The 17,965-nt window shown below is 48.0% G+C and overlaps 1 protein-coding gene across 2 annotated transcripts in view; it reads left to right on the forward strand.

The window, feature by feature from the left end:
* Positions 1 to 8,477: 8,477 nt before the first annotated feature.
* The window catches only part of SGSM1 (small G protein signaling modulator 1), an 83,681-nt gene continuing 74,193 nt past the window's right edge, over positions 8,478 to 17,965 (forward strand). The window contains exons 1-2 of one of the 2 annotated variants that reach the window (XM_073223860.1): positions 8,478 to 8,596; positions 8,691 to 8,734. In XM_073223860.1, coding sequence (XP_073079961.1) covers positions 8,578 to 8,596; positions 8,691 to 8,734 — 63 coding nt within the window. In that variant the 5' untranslated portion in view covers positions 8,478 to 8,577. The remainder of the gene's footprint in view (positions 8,597 to 8,690; positions 8,735 to 17,965) is intronic. The other variant, XM_073223861.1, reaches the window with a different exon arrangement.

Here is a 17,965-nt window from a genome sequence, read left to right on the forward strand (position 1 = left end):
CTTTAAGGAGGATGGGTATTAGGTCTTCACTAAATCTTTGATGAAATTCAGCAATGAAACCACCTGGCTCTGGGATTTTGTTCTTAGGTAGTTTTTTGATCACCAGTTCAATTTCCTTGCTGGTAATTGGTCTATTCAGATTTTCTGTTTCTTCCTGGGTCAGCCTTGGAAGGTTGTATTTTTCTAGAAAATTGTCCATTTCTTCTAGGTTATCCAGTTTCTTACCATATAATTTTTCATAGTATTCTCTAATAAGTCTTTGTATTTCTGTGGTGTCTGTAGTGATTTTTCCTTTCTTATTTCTGATTCTGTTTATGTGTGTAGACTCTCTTTTTTTCTTGACAAGTTTGGCTAGGCGTTTATCTATTTTGTTTATTTTCTCTAAGAACCAGCCCCTCCTTTCATTGATTCTTTCTGTTGTTTTATTCTTCTTGATTTTATTTATTTCTTCTCTAATATTTCTTATGTCCCTCCTTCTACTAACTTTGGGCCACATTTGTTCTTCCTTTTCTAGTTTCATTAATTGGGAGTTTAGACTGTTCATTTGGGATTTTTCTTCTTTTCTTAGATAGGTGTGTATTGCAATATACTTCCCTCTTAGCACGGCCTTCGCTGCATCCCACAGATTTTTGTGGTGTTGAATTATTGTTGTCATTTGTCTCCATATATTGCTTGATCTCTGTTTTTATTTGGTCATTGATCCATTGATTATTTAGGACCATGTTCCATCCCTTTACTTTACTTTCAGGACCATGTTATTAAGCCTCCATGTGTTTATGGGCTTTTTCATTTTCTTTGTGTAAATTATTTCTAGTTTCAGACCTTTGTGGTCTGAGAAGCTGGTTGGTACAATTTCAATCTTTTTGAATTTACTGAGGTTCTTTTTGTGGCCTAGTATATGATCTATTCTTTAAAATGTTCCATGTTCACTTGAGAAGAATGTGTATCCTGTTGCTTTTGGATGAAGTATTCTGTAGATGTCCGTTAGGTCCATCTGTTCTAATACATTGTCCAGTGCCTCGGTCTCTTTATTTATTTTCTGTCTGGTTGATTTGTCCTTTCAAGTGAGTGGTGTGATGAAGTCTCCTAAAATGAAGGCATTGCATTCTATTTCCCCCTTTAATTCTGTTAGTACTTGTTTTGCATATGTAGGTGATCCTGTGCTGGGTGCATAGATATTTGTAATAGTTATATCCTCTTTTTGGACTGGCCCCTTTATCACTATGTAATGTCCTTCTTTGTCTCTTGTGACGTTGTTTGTTTTGAGGTCTAATTTGTCTCATACAAGTACTATAACTACTCCTTTTCTCTCTCTATTAGTTGCATGACATATCTTTTTCCATTCCTTTACTTTCAGTCTGTGTATGTCCTTGGGTTTGAAGTGAGTCTTGTAGGCAGCATATAGACGGGTCTTGTTTTTCATACATTCAGATGTATTTTTATTGGTACATTCAGACCATTTACATTTAGGGTGATTATCAATAGGTATGTACTTATTGCCATTTCAGGCTTTAGATTCGTGGTTACCAAAGGTACAAGGTAATTCCCTTACTATCTAACAGTCTAATTTACCTCACTTCGTATGCTATTACAAACACACCCTAAAGGTTCTTTTTTTCCCTCCTTTTTCTTCCTCCTCCATTCTTTATATGTTCGGTATCATATTCAGTACACTTTGTCTATCCCTTAATTGACTTTGGGGGCAGTTGATTTGATTTTCATCTGCTTAGTAATGAATTGTTCTACTTTGCTGTGGTTTTATTTCCCCTGGTGACATTTATTTAGCCTTAGGAATACTTCCATCTATAGCAGTCCCTCCAAAATGCACTGTACAGGTGGTTTGTGCGACATAAATTCTCTCAGCTTTTGCTTATCTGAAAATTGTTTAATCCTGCCTTCAAATTTAAATGATAACCTTACTGGGTAGAGTATTCTTGGGTTGAGGTTCTTCTCCTTCATTGCATTAACTATATCAAGCCACTCCCTTCTGGCCTATAAGGTTTCTGTTGAGAAGTCTGATGATAGCCTGATGGGTTTTCCTTTGTATGTGATCTTTTATCTCTCTAGCTACTTTTGAAAGTCTGTCTTTATCCTTGATCTTTGTCATTTTAATTATATGTTTTGATGTTGTCTTCCTTGGGTCCCTTGTTTTGGGAGATCTGTGCACCTGCATAGCTTGAGAGACTATCTCCTTCCCCAGATTGGGGAAGATTTCAGCAATTGCCTACTCAATAACACTTTCTATCCCTTTTTTGCTCTCTTATTCTTCTTCTGGTACCCCTATAATGTGAATATAGTTCCATTTGGATTGGTCACACAGTTCTCTCAATATTCATTCATTCTTAGAGATCATTTTTTCTCTCTGTGCCTCAGCTTCTTTGTATTCTTCTTCTGTAATTTCTATTCCATTTACCGTCTCTTCTACTACATCTAATCTGCTTTTAAATCCCTCCATTGTATGTCTCATTTCAGATATGGAATTTCTTAATGATTGAATCTCCATCTTAAATTTGTCCCTAAGTTCTTGTATATTTTTCTGTACTCCATGAACATGTTTATGATTTTTGTTTTGAACTCTCTTTCAGGAAGTTTGGTGAGTTCAGTTTCATTTGGCCCTTTTTCTGGGGTTTGTGAGATTTTGGTCTGAATCAGGTTCCTTTAACATTTCATAATATTCTATGTGGTGCCCTCCAGTGCCCAGAAGCTCTAGTCTCTGGAGCTGCTCAGCCCCTAGAGTGGGGTTCTGGGTCGTAGGGGAGCGGTGTTGGTGTGTGGGGGAGGAAAGATCTGTTTACTGATTCCCATTTGCGGTGCCTGTCTCCAGTGTCAGAGCCAGTGGGCCAAGCACACAGGTGTAAGCCTCTGTGCTTTGCATCTCTAACATGTCAGTGGGGCCTACCTCTGGCGGGCCTGATACCTGCATAGTGACTGCTGGATTGCCAGCAGGTGCCATCACCTCCTGCCAGCAGGAGGAAGGTGCAGCAGGCTGCGTGTCACAGTGAGGGAGCCTCAGAGATGAGTAGGCAGCCAGGGGGATGGGGTGCCTGAAGCTCCTCAAAGTTCCCGCTGGGCAGAGTGCACCAGACGACATTGTCCACCTATCAAGGTCCACGCAAACCCTGACCCTTCAGCAGCCCTCCGCTGCTCCAGAAGCCTGGTGAATCACCCGCCTTTCCTTTGTCTCGGAGCATGTAGATGCGGATCCCCGTCCTCCACAAATGGCCCAGAATCTCAGTCTCTCAGGCACTCTACCTGTCCCAGCTCCCCAATCCCACCAACCTCCAGAGCACCAAACAATGTAGGTTTGTGCTCCAAAGCAGACCTCCATGGCTGGGTGTTCAGCAGTCTTAGGCTTCCACCCCTCCTCGCTCCAATTCTCTTCTTCCCACCATTGGGCTGGGGTGGGTGCAGGGCTTGGGTCCCCCCAGATCAAGGCTTTCATGCATTACCCTGTTTTGTGAGGTCTGCTCTGTTTGTGAGGTCTATATGCAGTCTGGTGCAGCCTTTTCTCCTGTTGCTGTTTTAGGGCTAGTTGTATTAACTATATTTTCACACTATATGTGGTTTTGGGAGGAATTCTTTGTCTCACCTCTCATGCTGCCTTCTTGAATCCTCCCAACAATCTCACTTTGAGGAACTTTGTTCCACACAGATGTGTCATTTCATGTGTGTGCAATGTAGGTATAATTTACAAGGCTCTTTATTACAGCATCATGTAGACAGAACTTTTAAAAACAACCAGTGTTCCATCTAAAAGAGATTTTTTTTAATCCTACCATTTGCGCATGGATGAAGCTAGAGGGTATTGTGCTCAGTGAAATAAACCAGGCAGAGAAAGACAAGTATCAAATGATTTCACACATCTGTGCAGTATAAGAACAACGAAAAAACTGAAGGAACAAAACAGCAGCAGACTCACAGAACCCAAGAATGGACTAATAGTTGACAAAGGGAAAGGGACTGGGGAGGATTGCTTGGGAGGGATAAGGAGGAAAAAGGGGCATCATGATTAACACACATAATGTTGGGGGGGGCACGGGGAAGGCAGTATAACACAGAGAAGACAAGTAGTGATTCTATAGTATCTTAGTACACTGATAGACAGTGACTGTAATGGGGTATGTGGTGGGGACCTGATAAGGGGGGGAAGTCTAGTAACTATAATTTTGGTCATGTAATTGTACGTTAATGATACCAAAATAAAAAAAAAGAATACATAGACACAAATTATTGAAGTTAATGTTATTTATATCTAGCATAGTTGCAGGATACAAGATGAGCACACAGAAATAGGTTTTTCTATATAACAACAGTAAACAATTTGAAAAAGAAATTAAGCAAACAATTCCATTTACAATAGCTTCAACAACAACAATTAGGAATAAATTTAACCGAGGAGATGTAAGACTCATACACTGAACACTACAAAATGTTGCTGAAAGAAGTTAAAGAAGATGCAAATCAATGGAAAGAGATCCTGTGTTCATAGATTGGAAGACAACATTAAGATGACAATATTCCTAAAACTATCTACAGATTTAATGCAATCCCCATAAAAAATCCAAAGGTATTTTTATAGAAATGGAAAAACTGATCCTAAAATTCATATGGAATATTTAAATTCCCCAATGAGTCATGAAAAAGATTAAAAAATTGGAAGATTTATGCTTCCCTACAGTAACTGTGGTACTGGAATATGGATAGCTATAGAGATCAACTGAATAAAGTTGAGTCTGTCCAGAAATAAACCCATGTATCTCTGACCAACTGTTCTTCAAGAGGCTGCCATGGCCATTCAGTGGGAAAACAGCAATCTCTCATATTGTTGAATCTCTCCACAACTGTCTCAACAAATGGTTCTGGGACAACTGGATATCCACACACAAAGAAAGCTGGACCCTTACCTTATATCATATACACAAATTAACTCAAAATGGATTAGAAACCTAAATATAAAAGCTGTAACTATAAAACCCTTAGAAGAAAATATAGGGGCAAATAGTCATGACCTTGTGTTTGCATGTGGTTTCTTAGATATGACATCAAAAGCACAAGCAATAAAAGAAAAAGTAGATAAATTGGACTTCATAGAATGCGAAAACTTTTATGCACTATCCCAATAGGTCCCTATCGAGAAAGAGAAAAGACAACCCACAGAATAGGAGAAAATAATTGCAAATCATATATGTAATAATAGTCTAGTATCCAGAATACATAAATAATTCAAATAATTCACCAAAAAAAGACAATCCAATTTAAAAATGAGCAAAGGACTTGAACAGATCTTCTCCAAAGAAGTTATACAAATGGCACACAAACATATGAAATAATGTTTAACATTTTTAGTCATTAAGGAAATGCAAATCAAAACCACAATGAGATACCTCTTCACACCCACTAGGATGACTAAAATGAAAAAAAAAGGAAAATAAGTTTTGGCAGGAATGTAGAGAAGTTGAAATCTTCATACATCGCTGAAAGGAAGGCAAAATGGTGCAGTCACTACAGAAAATAATTTGGAGGTTCCTCAAAACATTAAACAGAATTAACATATGACCCATGTCTTAGTCCGTTCAGGCTGCTATAACAAAGTACCATGGACTGGATGGCTTATAAACAATGGAAATTTATTCCTCACAGTTCTAGAGGCTGGGAAGTCCTCTTTCTGATCACGACAACTATCCTCTTTCTGTGTCCTCCTGGTGGAAGAGGCGAGAGAGCTGCCTGGGCCTCTTTTATAAGGACACTGATCCTATTCATGGAGGCTCCATCCTCCTGACCTAATCACCTCCTCCAAATACCATCACTCCCTCCCCCAAGTACCATTACATTGGGGATTAGATGTCAACATATGAATTTTGGGGGAACATAAGCAGTCAATCTATATAACACCAAGCAATTACATTCCTAGGCATATACCCAAGTTAAATAAAAATATATGTCCATACAAAACTTGTGTGCAGTGTTCATATGTTGATAGCAGCACTGTTTGCAGCAGCCAAAAGATGGAAATAATCCAAATGTCCATCAACGGATGAACAGAAAAACAAAATGTGGTGTATCCATACAATGGGATATTATTCGGCCATGAAAAGAAGTGAAGTACTGATACACGCCACATGGATGACTCTCAGAAATATTATCCTATTTGAAAGAAGCCAGACACAAAAGCTACATATTGTGTAATTCCATTTCCATGAAATGTCCAGAAGAGGCAAATCCACAGAGACAGAAAACAGGTTAGTGGTTGCCAGGGGCTGGGGGATGGAGGAATGTGGGGTGAGAATTTAATGGGTACAGGGTTTCCTTTTGATGAAAGAAATGTTCTAGAACTAAATAGTGGTGATGGTTTCACAACACTGTGAATGCACCAAATGCCACTGAATTGTCCACTTTAAAGTGTTCAAAATGGCAAATGTTGTGTGAATGTTACGACAATAAACAAAAAAGACCTGCTGATAGATAGAACGGGGGATGAGAGTGTAAGAGGGAAATCAAGACTTAGTTTTTTAGGGAGTTTTGGACTGGAGGGGCCTTAACCACTCACTATGTTTCAGTTTCCACTGCATCCTTTCTCTTCCTTGAGTAGGCATACTCATTCCTACCCCAGGGGCTTTGCACCTGCTCTTTCATGTGCCTGAAATGATCTCCCAACTCCCAAACTCCTACTGTTTGTCCTATTCAGCAGGCACATTCTCACCTGAGGGCCTTTGCACTTGCCATTCCCCTTGCGTGGAATGCTCTTCCTCCAGAAATCCCCACAGCCTACACTTTTCCCTCTTTGCTCAAATATCACTTCCTCAGTGGGGCCTCCCTCAACCCCATCCTACTTCAAAACACAAACCCCACCTGTCTAGGCCTTCCCTTTCTCCTTGGCCAACTTAATTTTTCTCCACAAACTTCTACCATACTATGTCACCTGATTATTTATTTTGTTGTCTACTTCCTAGGCCCCGTGGGCAGGCTTTTTGTCTGTCTTGTGCACTTCAGTCTTCCCAGCACAGTAACCTGGCACTTGGTAGGTGCTCAATAAATATTTGTAAACATGAGGTACATTTTGGGTGTGTTACAGAAAATACTGGAAAACCTGGACTGGATGACTGACCGAAGAACCAAGTGGCACTCATAGGTCTTGGAGTGTTGAGGTTTTCTTTTACACTGGTGGGCTCAAAGGAGCCTAGAGAAGGAGGGGAGAGAGCTGGGGTGGGGGTGCTCTGCTGACTTTGCCAACTGGAGGAAAAAAGGGGTTTACTGACCTTGACGGCTGTGTTGAATATTTTCCTTATCAGGTGGACGCAGCCAGGAACCTGGTGGAATAAGCGTTGGTCCCCAAGAGCCCATTTGCTGCTGAGTCCTGGAGATTCTGGCTGACAGGTGCCCTTTTTGTGGGCACTTCCAGTGACCTGCATGGTGGGTAGGGAGCCCCTGAAGGCCTGGCTGCTCCTGGATGGACAGCCAGAATATCTTGGAAGACTCTGGGTAGTAATGACGATGATGATGAAGATGGCAATAGCAGCTGCAGCAACGAGTCTTTGTTTAGTCCTTTACATTCAATATCCACTTAAGTTGATGTCATTTCAATGAAATAATGCTATCACACCCATTTTAAAGATGAGAAAACTGAGGTTCTGAGACGGTCAGTGATGCCAGGGTTCTTGTTCACGGAGTCAAAGAATGAACTTCGTAAACACTCGAGGAAGGAAAGCAAGGCAGAGGCTTTTATTGAGAGAGAAAGTGAAAAGACAGAGCTCCTGGCTTAAGCCAGGAGGGGACAAGAGAGCCCGGGGTGGTTCGTTGTCTAGGGGTTTTATAGGCAGTTGAGAGACGAAGGGCTACGGATGTACACCCGCTAAGTGGTTCCAAATACCTCAGTGTTTCTTATTAGTCTTCCTGGTTATTTGCAAGAATTTTACTGCTCTGATTTCCTCCCATAGCAGCTTCCTGGTCTGGGAGCATATCACTCAAGACTGCCTGCTTTGCTCCCACGGTGGGCTGAGTTATTGTCTGTTAAGAAACTTCTTTTAACTAATTAGGTTTTAAGATGGAATCCCTCCCGTTTTTACTATGTTGTTTGGGGCTTGCTTGCTACATTGCCTAAGTTGCAACAAACCATTCGTTTAGGGCTAGAGGAAGAAAAGCAGCACTTGGGTAAAGTTAGAAAAATAAGCTGGGCCCCCCAGCAGGCCAAAGCAAATCCCCCAAGGGGTGATCTTGCTTTGATTTTTCCAGAGGCCCTCACCCTGCTCTGTCTGGCCCACGGTCCCTGTCTCATCAGCAGGAGCCCCTCCCGCCTGCCGCTTCCCGAGCCCGGCATCCAGCAGACACCGAATGCCTGGGGCTGTCCTTCCCTGCGCAGCCAAAGGGGGTGGTACGTGCAGGGTGCGGGGCGGCCGGAGGCGGCGGAGCGTCCCGCGGCCCAGGAGGCCGCCTGGAGGAGGGGCGGGGCGGCGCGCGCGGGTCTGACGTCGGCGCCCGCGGCCGTCCTCGCTCTCGGCCCCGCCCCGCCGCGGCTGCAGCCGCCGAGCCGCGCCGCCAGGCACCGCCGCCGCTCGGGACTCGGCCCGCAGCCGCCCGGCCATGGCTTCGGGCCCCGCGGGTAAGCGGGCGCGGGCGCGGGGCGGCGGGAGAGCAGCCCCGGGCCCCCGCCCCAGCCCTCGGCTGACCGGCCGCCCTGGCATCTTGTCCCACAGAGGCGGAGACGCGACAGAGGCTGCTACGCACCGTCAAGAAGGAGGTGGGTGCCGGGGCAGGGGCGCGACCCCCAGGGGAGGCGGTGGCCGCAGCCACCCGGGCCAAGAGTCCCTAAGGGGGGCGTGGCCACTGGCGGCGCGGCCACCTCGGGTGCGGGGCTCACCTGGGTGGGTATTTCCCTCCCGCAGGGCTGGAGGAGGGTGAGTTTGGGAGGGGAAGCCTCAGGTATGGCGGGTGGGGCACACTTGGATGAGTCTCGGTAGGTACCCCTTTTGTGGGAGAGCCAGTGGTTGGGTGTCACTGAGGTGAGACAAGCCCCTGAGGGGCTGACACAGCGTCCAGGGGCTGGGGTGGGGCTGGAGGGGATGCAGAAGAAGGACCAGACTTCAGGAAAGGGGTAAGATTCACCTGGGAGGAAAAAAGCCCCTACCCCTACCCCGACTCTGCCCCCACATTCTTGGTGCTCCGAGACACCCCCTAAAGCCAGGGGACTCCTTCCCTGAGAGGCCTGGGTCAGCGAGTTATCTTATTTGTGGGTATGTGCCTGCACTCTCCTGGGAGGCAAGGTCCTCTCACCCTACACCCCACCCCACACACGCAGGAGGGTGACTGTCAGACCCTCACCCTACACCCCACCCCCACTCACGCAGGAGGGTGACTGTCGGACGGGTTCAGCTGCCCCTCTCGCCCTTCCTTCACTCTCCCAGGGGCCAGCTGGGAGCCCAGTGTCGCCTTTAGAGATAATAGCCTGTGACCTACCGCAGAGGGGGACAATCTATAGTGATGGGTGTCTGGGAACACGAGATGCCTGAAATCCCTGTGTACGTGTGTGCACGCACCTCTGTGGGTGAGAACATGCGGCTGTGTGTGCATCTTCGAATATCTGTGCATTTGTCTGGAGAATCTCAGTGTATATGTGTTGTGTGTGCATGGTTCTGTGTGTCAGTGTGTTTATCTGTTATTGTGAATATGATGTGTGTTTGTGTGATGCTGGAATCTGTGCAAATGAGACTGTGTGTGTGCATGTCTGTGTATGTGTGTTCATGGCCCTTTTCATGTCACCCCACATCCATCAACCTGGGACCCCATTACTGCTGAGCCTGCATCACCTCTGTACTTCCTGTTCCTTAGCCCGAGACTGCAGTGGCCACAGGCCTTTGGGGCTGGCCCGATTCCTGTGCCTCTCTGTGTGTTGATGGTGTCAGCATCTGGCGTCAGCATCTGGCGTCAGAGCTGAGCACCAAGAAGCCCTTCCGCTCACGGTGGCAGAAAGCCACCGAGGGCAGCCTTGCTGCCAGGACCTGTTGCTGCCCCTCCCTCCTTGGGGAGCAGTGGTATGTGTCCGTGTGTGCGGCATGTCCCATGTTGGTTAAACAGTCAGCTCCAGGGTTGGGTGCATGTTCTGGCATTTCTGAATAAGGAGACATGCAGGATACATGGAATCCCTCAGAAAGGCCCAGAACTTTTCAGCTCTGTCCTAGTAGAGACCCCTGTGGGGACCTGAAGGTAGCTCTGTGTAGACCCTCTTTCTAAGAAAACCTACAGACCCACAACATTCTGATGACTATTTTGACTGAGGGTGGATATAGACGCCCATCCCTAAAGCCTTCAGGTTAAGAGTCTTTTTGCTCTTATTTAACCAAACCTAGATGGAATATGTGCTCTCCAGATGCTTTCACCTGGAACGGCTGGTTTTTTAAGGACATTGTTGGTTGGTTCAGCTGGAGGGGGACTTTAGGCAGAAGAACATGTGAGCAACATCTGGGGAGGGCAGTGCTTCCTGCCTCTGGGCAGGGCTCCCACTGGAGCCCTGGTCCCAGCTCTGCCACCAGCTGCCTCAGTGTCCTAGACAAGTCCCTTCCCCTCTCAAGGACTCAGTTTCTACATCTAGAGAAGAAAGCGTGGGTCCAGTGTCCTTGGAGGTTCCATTCATATCAGCCAGGCTGTGGGGGAACCCTTGCCCCCAGTGGTCAATGGTCTGGGTGGTCTTGGCTGGGAGCAGCTGAGTTTGGGGCTTGGAATGAACTTTCTGCCTGGCTTGAGACTGAGGCCATCTCCAGATCAGAGGGACCTCTTGACATCCTGTATGGTGCCTGACTTGGAGGGCAGCCCTAGAACCTTGCAGGTGTGGGCAGAGAGCCTCAAGTGCCCACTGACCCCAGGTCTGCAATCAGAAGGCAGGTCTTACAGTCACAAGTTGGCAGCTGTTTCTAAATTCTGCATTTCTTGGGGCACATTATTTTAGTCATCAGAGCCTCCATTTACTGGGGGCTGCTCTGTGCCAGGTGTGCCCTGCATGCACAGTATCTTAATGAAGTGAGTAAGGTGGTCCCCATGTTATAGACAAGGAAACTGAGGCTAGGAGAGGAGGACCGAGTTGCTCAAGAGCACACAAGCAAGAAGGGGCAGAGCCAGGGACTTGCCCCAGGTCTGCCTGACATCAGGGCCAGGCTCATACCCCTCGGTAACATTCCCATCCCCTTCTTCTCAGCGCCGTAATCTCGGCATGTGTGGGTGGTAAAATTTCCATTGTACAAATGAGAAAACTGGCCCAGAGAGAGTAAGTGATGTCTCAGAGGCACAGAAGCATGGAAGGGAAAGAGGTTCAGCTCTTCTGTGAGCTCCTGTTCAGCATGGGTGCCCCTAAGGGCCTCGCAACAAGCTGTGCCCCTGTAATACACCTCTCCTTTTCTTTCTTCTGCTCACCTCTTTGGGGAGCATCTCCTCCCCATATCAGAGAGCCAGGCTCCAGTGGATGGTGAAAGGAAGCTCTTTGCCTAGAAATCTGGGATTCGGGGCAGATCTTCCTTCTCTGCACCCTCTGTGTTCCAGGAACCAGGGCCCTACCTGTCACAGCCACACCCAGAGGCTCCTCCCATCTGTCTTTCTGGAAGGGGTGGCTTAACAATCTGTTTCTGTAGATAAGCCAGGCATGCGAGCAGGCTTTACCTGAGCCACTGCGCCCACAAAGGCCAGCAGAGGCTGTGGAGCGGGAAGCTCTGTCCAGTGCAACTCGGGAGCCAGTGTGACCAGCACTGTGGAGCAGGTCAGGGGGGAGCTCTGGGCTGGGTTCAGTCCCCGTGCATGTACTTACTGAAGGGCATCTGTGTGCCAGACACTGGGCTGGGCTCTGTGGCTATAGCCGTGAACAGGGTAGGCCCTACCTTCTTGGGGCTGACGTTCCACTATGGTAGATGGACCCTGACAGACATCTGAGTGTAATTAAAAGGGATAATTACAGGCTGTGCACTGAGGTCTGAAGGAGAGCCACCTGGCACCACAAGAACACATAACAGGGAGAAGTAAATGCATTTAGGTGGCCCAAGAAGGCTTCCTGGAGGAGGTGATGGTTAAGAAGATGAGTAAAGGATGAGTAGGTCATTTAGGTCAAAGTATATGGTAGAAGGAGACATGAACACCATTCCTGGCAGAGAAAATGCAAAGACTTGGTGACTAGATGGGGCACGTGAACTTGAGGAATGGGAGGACTCAAAAGTGCTTGGAGTACAGAGAGAAGGAGAGGGGTGCCCTGTGCAGGGGGCAGAGCATGTGGTCCTCTCCTAACAGCAGAGGGGAACAGAGTAGGGAGGACAAGAGGAATATGGGAAAAAGAGGGTGGGGCTGGAATTGATTGCTTGTAGATTGTACAATTTTGGACAAGCATCTTCTTTACCTTGGGTCTCAGTTTATTCATAATGGGGATGAAAATTGCTCACCTGTCAGAAAAAAGTACATGAATACACCCACCATGTTAGCTGAGCTTCCTCGGGGCCAGCAGCTTATTTTTTCTCTCTCCCCAGTCCCACCAAGGGAAAGCTGGAGACCGTGTCCTCATCATGACTTGCTCCGGTTTAACCCAACCAGCTTTACCCTGGCTTCTTCCTGGCTTGGCTCACCCTCCACCCCCGCAAGCCCTCCTTTTCCCTCCCCACCTCCACCTCTTAGTTTTGTTTTGCTTCCTGAGCTAGCAGGGACGGGCTTCCTGTTCCCATGACAACTGCCATGAAATGAACTGCCATGTGACACGAGTGACTAGCCGCCTTGTTTTGCTGCCTCTGGCTAAGCCTGGGAGGCCTATTAATTGGAGGGGAGAAGGCGGGGGCTTCTGGGTGGGAGGAGAGACCCCAGGAAGGAGGCAGGGGGAGGAGGACGGTGCTGGAGAGGCGTCTGTGTTGGCTCTGCAAATGGAGCTGGTGTGAGGGCCCTGATGGAGAGAGCTGTCCTCACAGTGACGGTGGGCGTGCTTGGGGAGCTGAGCCTCCCAGGCCCTGGGTGGGAGGCAGTGGGACGGGAAAGGAGGGCAGGACTTGCTAGGAAGCTTATAAGCGGTGAAAGAAGCAAGTGATGGCACCCCTGGGACCCCATGATGCTTCCACTCCAAACCCAGAGGTTTTTAACGAGGGAGAAGTTTTGCCCCCCAGGTAGGGTTGCCAGATAGCATACAGGTGGCGCAAATTCAAGTTTCAGATAAACAGTGAATAGTATAGGCATGTTTTGCCAAATCAGGCTGCCCTACCCCAGGGGACATTTGGCAATGTCTGGAGACATTTTTAAGGTTGTCGCAACTGGGGGGATGCTACTGACCTCTGGTGGGGAGAGGCCTGGGGTGCTGCACAACCTGCAATGCACAGGACCTCCTCCCCTGCCCCTGGCAACCAAAAGAAGCATCCAGCCCGGAATGGCACTCCTGCTGAGGTGGAGAAACCTCTGTGCCAGGCACTGTACCAGTGTTCCCCAAGCACTACCTCCTCCATGGTTCATGGCCCTACTGCGGAGAGTAATTATCTTCACTTAAGAAATGAACTGGAGGCACAGAAAATGTTAAGCAGCTCTCTTGAAGGTCACACAGCCAGTTCATGGAGGAGCCAGAATTCAAGTCCCGCTTTGCCAGGACCTGAAGGGTGGCCTCGTGAGCCTGATTCACAGAGTGGGTAGGGAGCCTTGAGCTTCAACTGTGTGTCTGGAAGCATGACTTGAGGGCAGGCGTGCACAGGGGAAGAGGATGACGCAGGCAAGGCCCCCTAGTTCCAGCTTGTGCAGGGCTGTGAATGCCATGTGGTGACATGTGCTCCATTAGATAGTGGGGAGCTGTAGATTTATGAGCAAGGGAGTTCTTGTTGTAGTTAGTTATCCTACAGGAAGTCTCAGCCAATAGCAGAGGCAGGATAGACCCTTTCTGCCAGTTCTTAGAAGAAAACGGCCTGCCTTCCTCCCTCCCCTTTTCCCCTCCCTCCCTCTCTGCCTCCCGCTATTTCTTCTTTCTTTCCTTCCACAAATGTTTATTGAGCATCTAACATGTGCCAGGCTCAGGGTTCTGTGCCCAGTTCCACTTTGGGTGTAGGGTTTCCCACACCAACAAGCAATGCTCCCACACCAGCTGGGTGTCCCACGAGTCAGCTGAATTCTGACACTGTCTACCTGGAGGTAGCATCAGATTCCACAGGTTAAGGGCTCAGTCCCACAGACTGCTTCTGTCCCCCCACCCCTTCCCCACGTCTCACGCACTTCCATCAGGCTCGATTAATTTTCTAGCGCAGCTCTCAGAAGTCTGAGAAACATTTTGCTTAGTAGTTCACTGGTTTATTATGAAAGCATACAACTCAGGAACAGCCGGATGGGAGAGATGTATAGAGCAAGGTATGGGGGAAGGGTGTAGAGATTCCCCGCCCATTCTAAGCACAACTGTCCTTTTGAGTTTCTATGGAGGCTTCATTACATAGTGATGATTGATTAAATCATTGGCCATTGATGATGATGGACTAAATATCCAGGCTCTGTGACCTCCCAGGTGGTCAGCGTGTGGGAATGGAAGTTAACAACCCTCCCATCCAAGGTTAGTTCTCTTGGCAACCAGCCCTTTTTCTTGGGTGGGATTCAAAAGTCATTCCTTAACATAACAAAAGACACTTTAGGAAATCTCTCACCTTTTAGGAGATTCCAAGGGTTTTAGAAACTGTGTTACACGCAAGATGAAGACCAGATACATATTTGTCATGACTCAATATCACACCGGCACTATACTAGGAGCTGAAGAGTGAGAAGTAAGCAGAGCAATGTCCCTGCTCACATGCTCCCATGAACCGTGACGTCTGCTTGGGAGACGGACAGTAGATAATAAACATGTATTAGAGGTGACAAGTGCCCGAGGAGAATAAAGCGGGAAAGAGTTGGGGGGAACGGTGGGAAGCGCGCTCCAGAGAAGGCCATCTACGACGGCCTCTTTGCTGGGGGAACGTTTGAGCAGAAGCCCGAAGGAACGGAGAGAGCCGTGGAGACACCGCAAGAAGGGTGTTTCTGGCAGAGGGAACAGCACTCCGGAGACCTTGTGTCGGAACTGATGAAGCTGGAATAGAGACCAGGAACGGAGTCAGAGATGAGGTCAGAGAGGGAGCAGGAAAGCCATCCTGCAGGGGAAGCTTTCGCTCCTACTCTGAGTGAGACGGGAGCTGTGGGAGGATTCTGAACAAGGTGGGGACGTGAACTTGCCTGTGCTGCGGATTGCTCAGGCTGCAGGGGGAGGAGTAAGTGCAGAGGACAAATGGTGGTGGTGGTGGGGGGCCCAAAGTCATTAGGTAAGAGAGGAAACTTCTGTTTTGTTCTTTTTGGCGCTTACCATTCTTGGGCAGGAAATCACAGCCCCTCACTCCCCGACTGGGCCAAGTGAGGGTTCTAAAAATGCTTGCCCAGTGGAGGAGTACTGGGTGGGATATTTTTGGGCTCTCTGATGCTTGCAGGGCTGACTCAAATCAGTCCGTGTGTGTGTGTTGTATTTTCGGGCTTAAGACAGCAGACATTCTCACGAGTAATGTAGCCATCTCCGCACAGCGCGGTCCTGATGCCGTCTTCAGGGCTCTGGTGAGGCGGCTTCCTGGATGGAGCTCCTGATAGTGGGCTTGGGCCTCAGGGCCCTGGCTTGCTGTGACGAGGGTGGCAGCAGGGCCCTGGCTTTGCTGCTTCATGACGTCTCCTGTGCGGCCTGGCTGCGGCTCCCCTGCAGTAACCTCCTGAGGGGCCGCGGGAGATGGTTATAGCATTTGTTGCTGGCTGGCAGGTCGGAATTGGCTTTTTTGTCACCCAGTGGGCCTGCAGTTGCTGGCCGCAGACCCCAGAATGGGAATGAGGACACCTGAGTCCTTGTCCTAACTGTGCCCCTAACTGTGGCCTCCTGCCAAGTCCCTTCTCCCTGCCTCATTCTGCTTTCTAAGTGGCCAAGATGACTCTAGGCTCCAGGATTCTAAGAACCTCAAGTCATCATCAAATTTGGCCAGCATCACTTTCCGAGCCTGGAGTCTCCTGTGTTTTCTCTGCCCTGAATTTGCCAAGCCTCTGTTTAAGACCTATTAAAGCTCAGGGGCTGATAAGATTGTTTTGGAGCCTTCATTCCACTTGAGGAAAACAAAGGCTCAACCAAAGGCATTCTAATGGGGTAAAAAAAAAATTTTTTAAGAGTATTTACCGAGCATTTTGTATGGGTGACCTCATTTAATTATCCCAATGCCCTGTGAAGTGGATAAAACATTCTTTTATAGATAAGGAAACCGAGGCACAGAGATGGCAAGGAACTTGCCTCAGGTCACAGAGATTGTCAGTGATACAGTTGTTGCAAGTGTGGAGTTGGGGGAAGAGCCAAGCCTTGAGTTCAGGTTGTGCCCCTGCCATTTCGTAGCTGCAGGAACTCGCTGGCTTCAGGATCCTTGGGTGCCAAACAGTGAGAGCATTGTCTCCCATGCGGTGCTGTGTGCTCTCACCGACGGGCGGCCGACAGTGCTTATGGAGGGACCAGGCACAGTGCTTGGCTCTCCCAGTGAAGAGTGGGGTAGAACTCAGTCACAGGGCAGTTTGCTGTCCTGTGTGGTCACACCCGAGCTGGTAGCGCCCTCAGCTCAGGATCTCGCTCTCCCTGGGCAAGCCCTCTGCTGGGGAGGCCAGAGACAGTGCGGTGAACTGGAAAGGTGCGTTGCCTGGGGTCCAGAGGGATGAGCCCTTGAGTGGGAGTCGGGGAGGCTGGGTCGTGGCCGGCTGTTCCACCGTCCAGAGGTGAGCAGCCGGGTCTTGCCTCTGGGTCCGGTTGCCCACTGGCCCCATGGAGGTAAGGTCTTAGCCTGAGGAGGGCAGACACCCTCCCACTTGGCGGCTCTTGAGCCCTGGGCTGAGGTGGCAAAGCGCGCCGAACTCCATGGGAGGCAGTGGATTTTTCTTTAAGTAGTACCAGAAGGTGGGAGATAAATAGATTCTTGTGCTTTTTCTTTTCAAAATCTTGAAGCAACTCAGATCCCTAGTGTTTATAAAGGTAACTGGCCCTTTGGCAGTATATCAGATGACAGAAGCCCTGTGAGTTTAAGAGACTTCGTGATACTTGGGACATTGAATGAATTCACCTTTAGTTAGTATTATTTAGTGAATTGTGTTTAGTTAGTGAGTTAAAATTATAGCAATTACCATTTATTTATTTATTTTTTCCTATTTTAAAACAAGAAGTAAAAGACATCTCTACAACTACCATTTGTTTATTAAATACTGCTCCAAATTGCTTTATCTCATTAAATCCACAAAGCAGTCTCCCTATACAGTAGGTACAGATAGCACCCCTTACTGATGAGGAAACTGAAGCTCTGAGAGGTTAAGAGACTGGACCAAGTTCGCACAGCTGAGAAGCAGCCTAGCAGGGTACGTGGACCGGCTCCATCCATTTCAAGTTGTATAATAACTTGCTAACAGAACTAGTTAGGACAATAAATAAATATGTAAATAGAGATTGAAAAGGGAAAGAGCGGCTAATAAACAGATTTCTTGGTCTAAGCGTTTGGGAAGTTTGGGTTGAGTACAGTTCAGGTACAGCTATAGCCTGGGGTTCGGGGTTCTGGTGCTATCGTCAGATCCCGTCTCTCTCCATCCCTCTGTGCTGCTTTTCTGTGTTGACTTGATGCTCTGCCTCTTCTGTGGGGAGTTGGAGTGTTGCCCAGCCACTCTCCGGGCACACAATCTGCCACGTTGGCATCAACAGACAAAGAACTTCCCTGTGGTTCTAGCAGAAGTCTTAGGTTTAGGCCTCACAGGACCGGCCTGGGTCACATGCTCCTTTTGGGCCAAACCCTGTGGGATGGACGTTCCGATTGGTGAAGCCTTGGGGGTAAGGTAGGGAGTCAGCCTTGTGAGAGTAAGGCAGGGTTCCCAGAGGAGAGTCAAGGCGAAATGACCGGACAGGGAGATGGAAAGCAGGCAGACAAGCCACAGACGTCCACTCAGCACAGTGAGGGAGCTCAGCCCCTAGCAG

This window comes from Manis javanica, chromosome 15 (assembly GCF_040802235.1).
Source record: "Manis javanica isolate MJ-LG chromosome 15, MJ_LKY, whole genome shotgun sequence".
NCBI classification, from domain to species: Eukaryota; Metazoa; Chordata; class Mammalia; order Pholidota; family Manidae; genus Manis; species Manis javanica.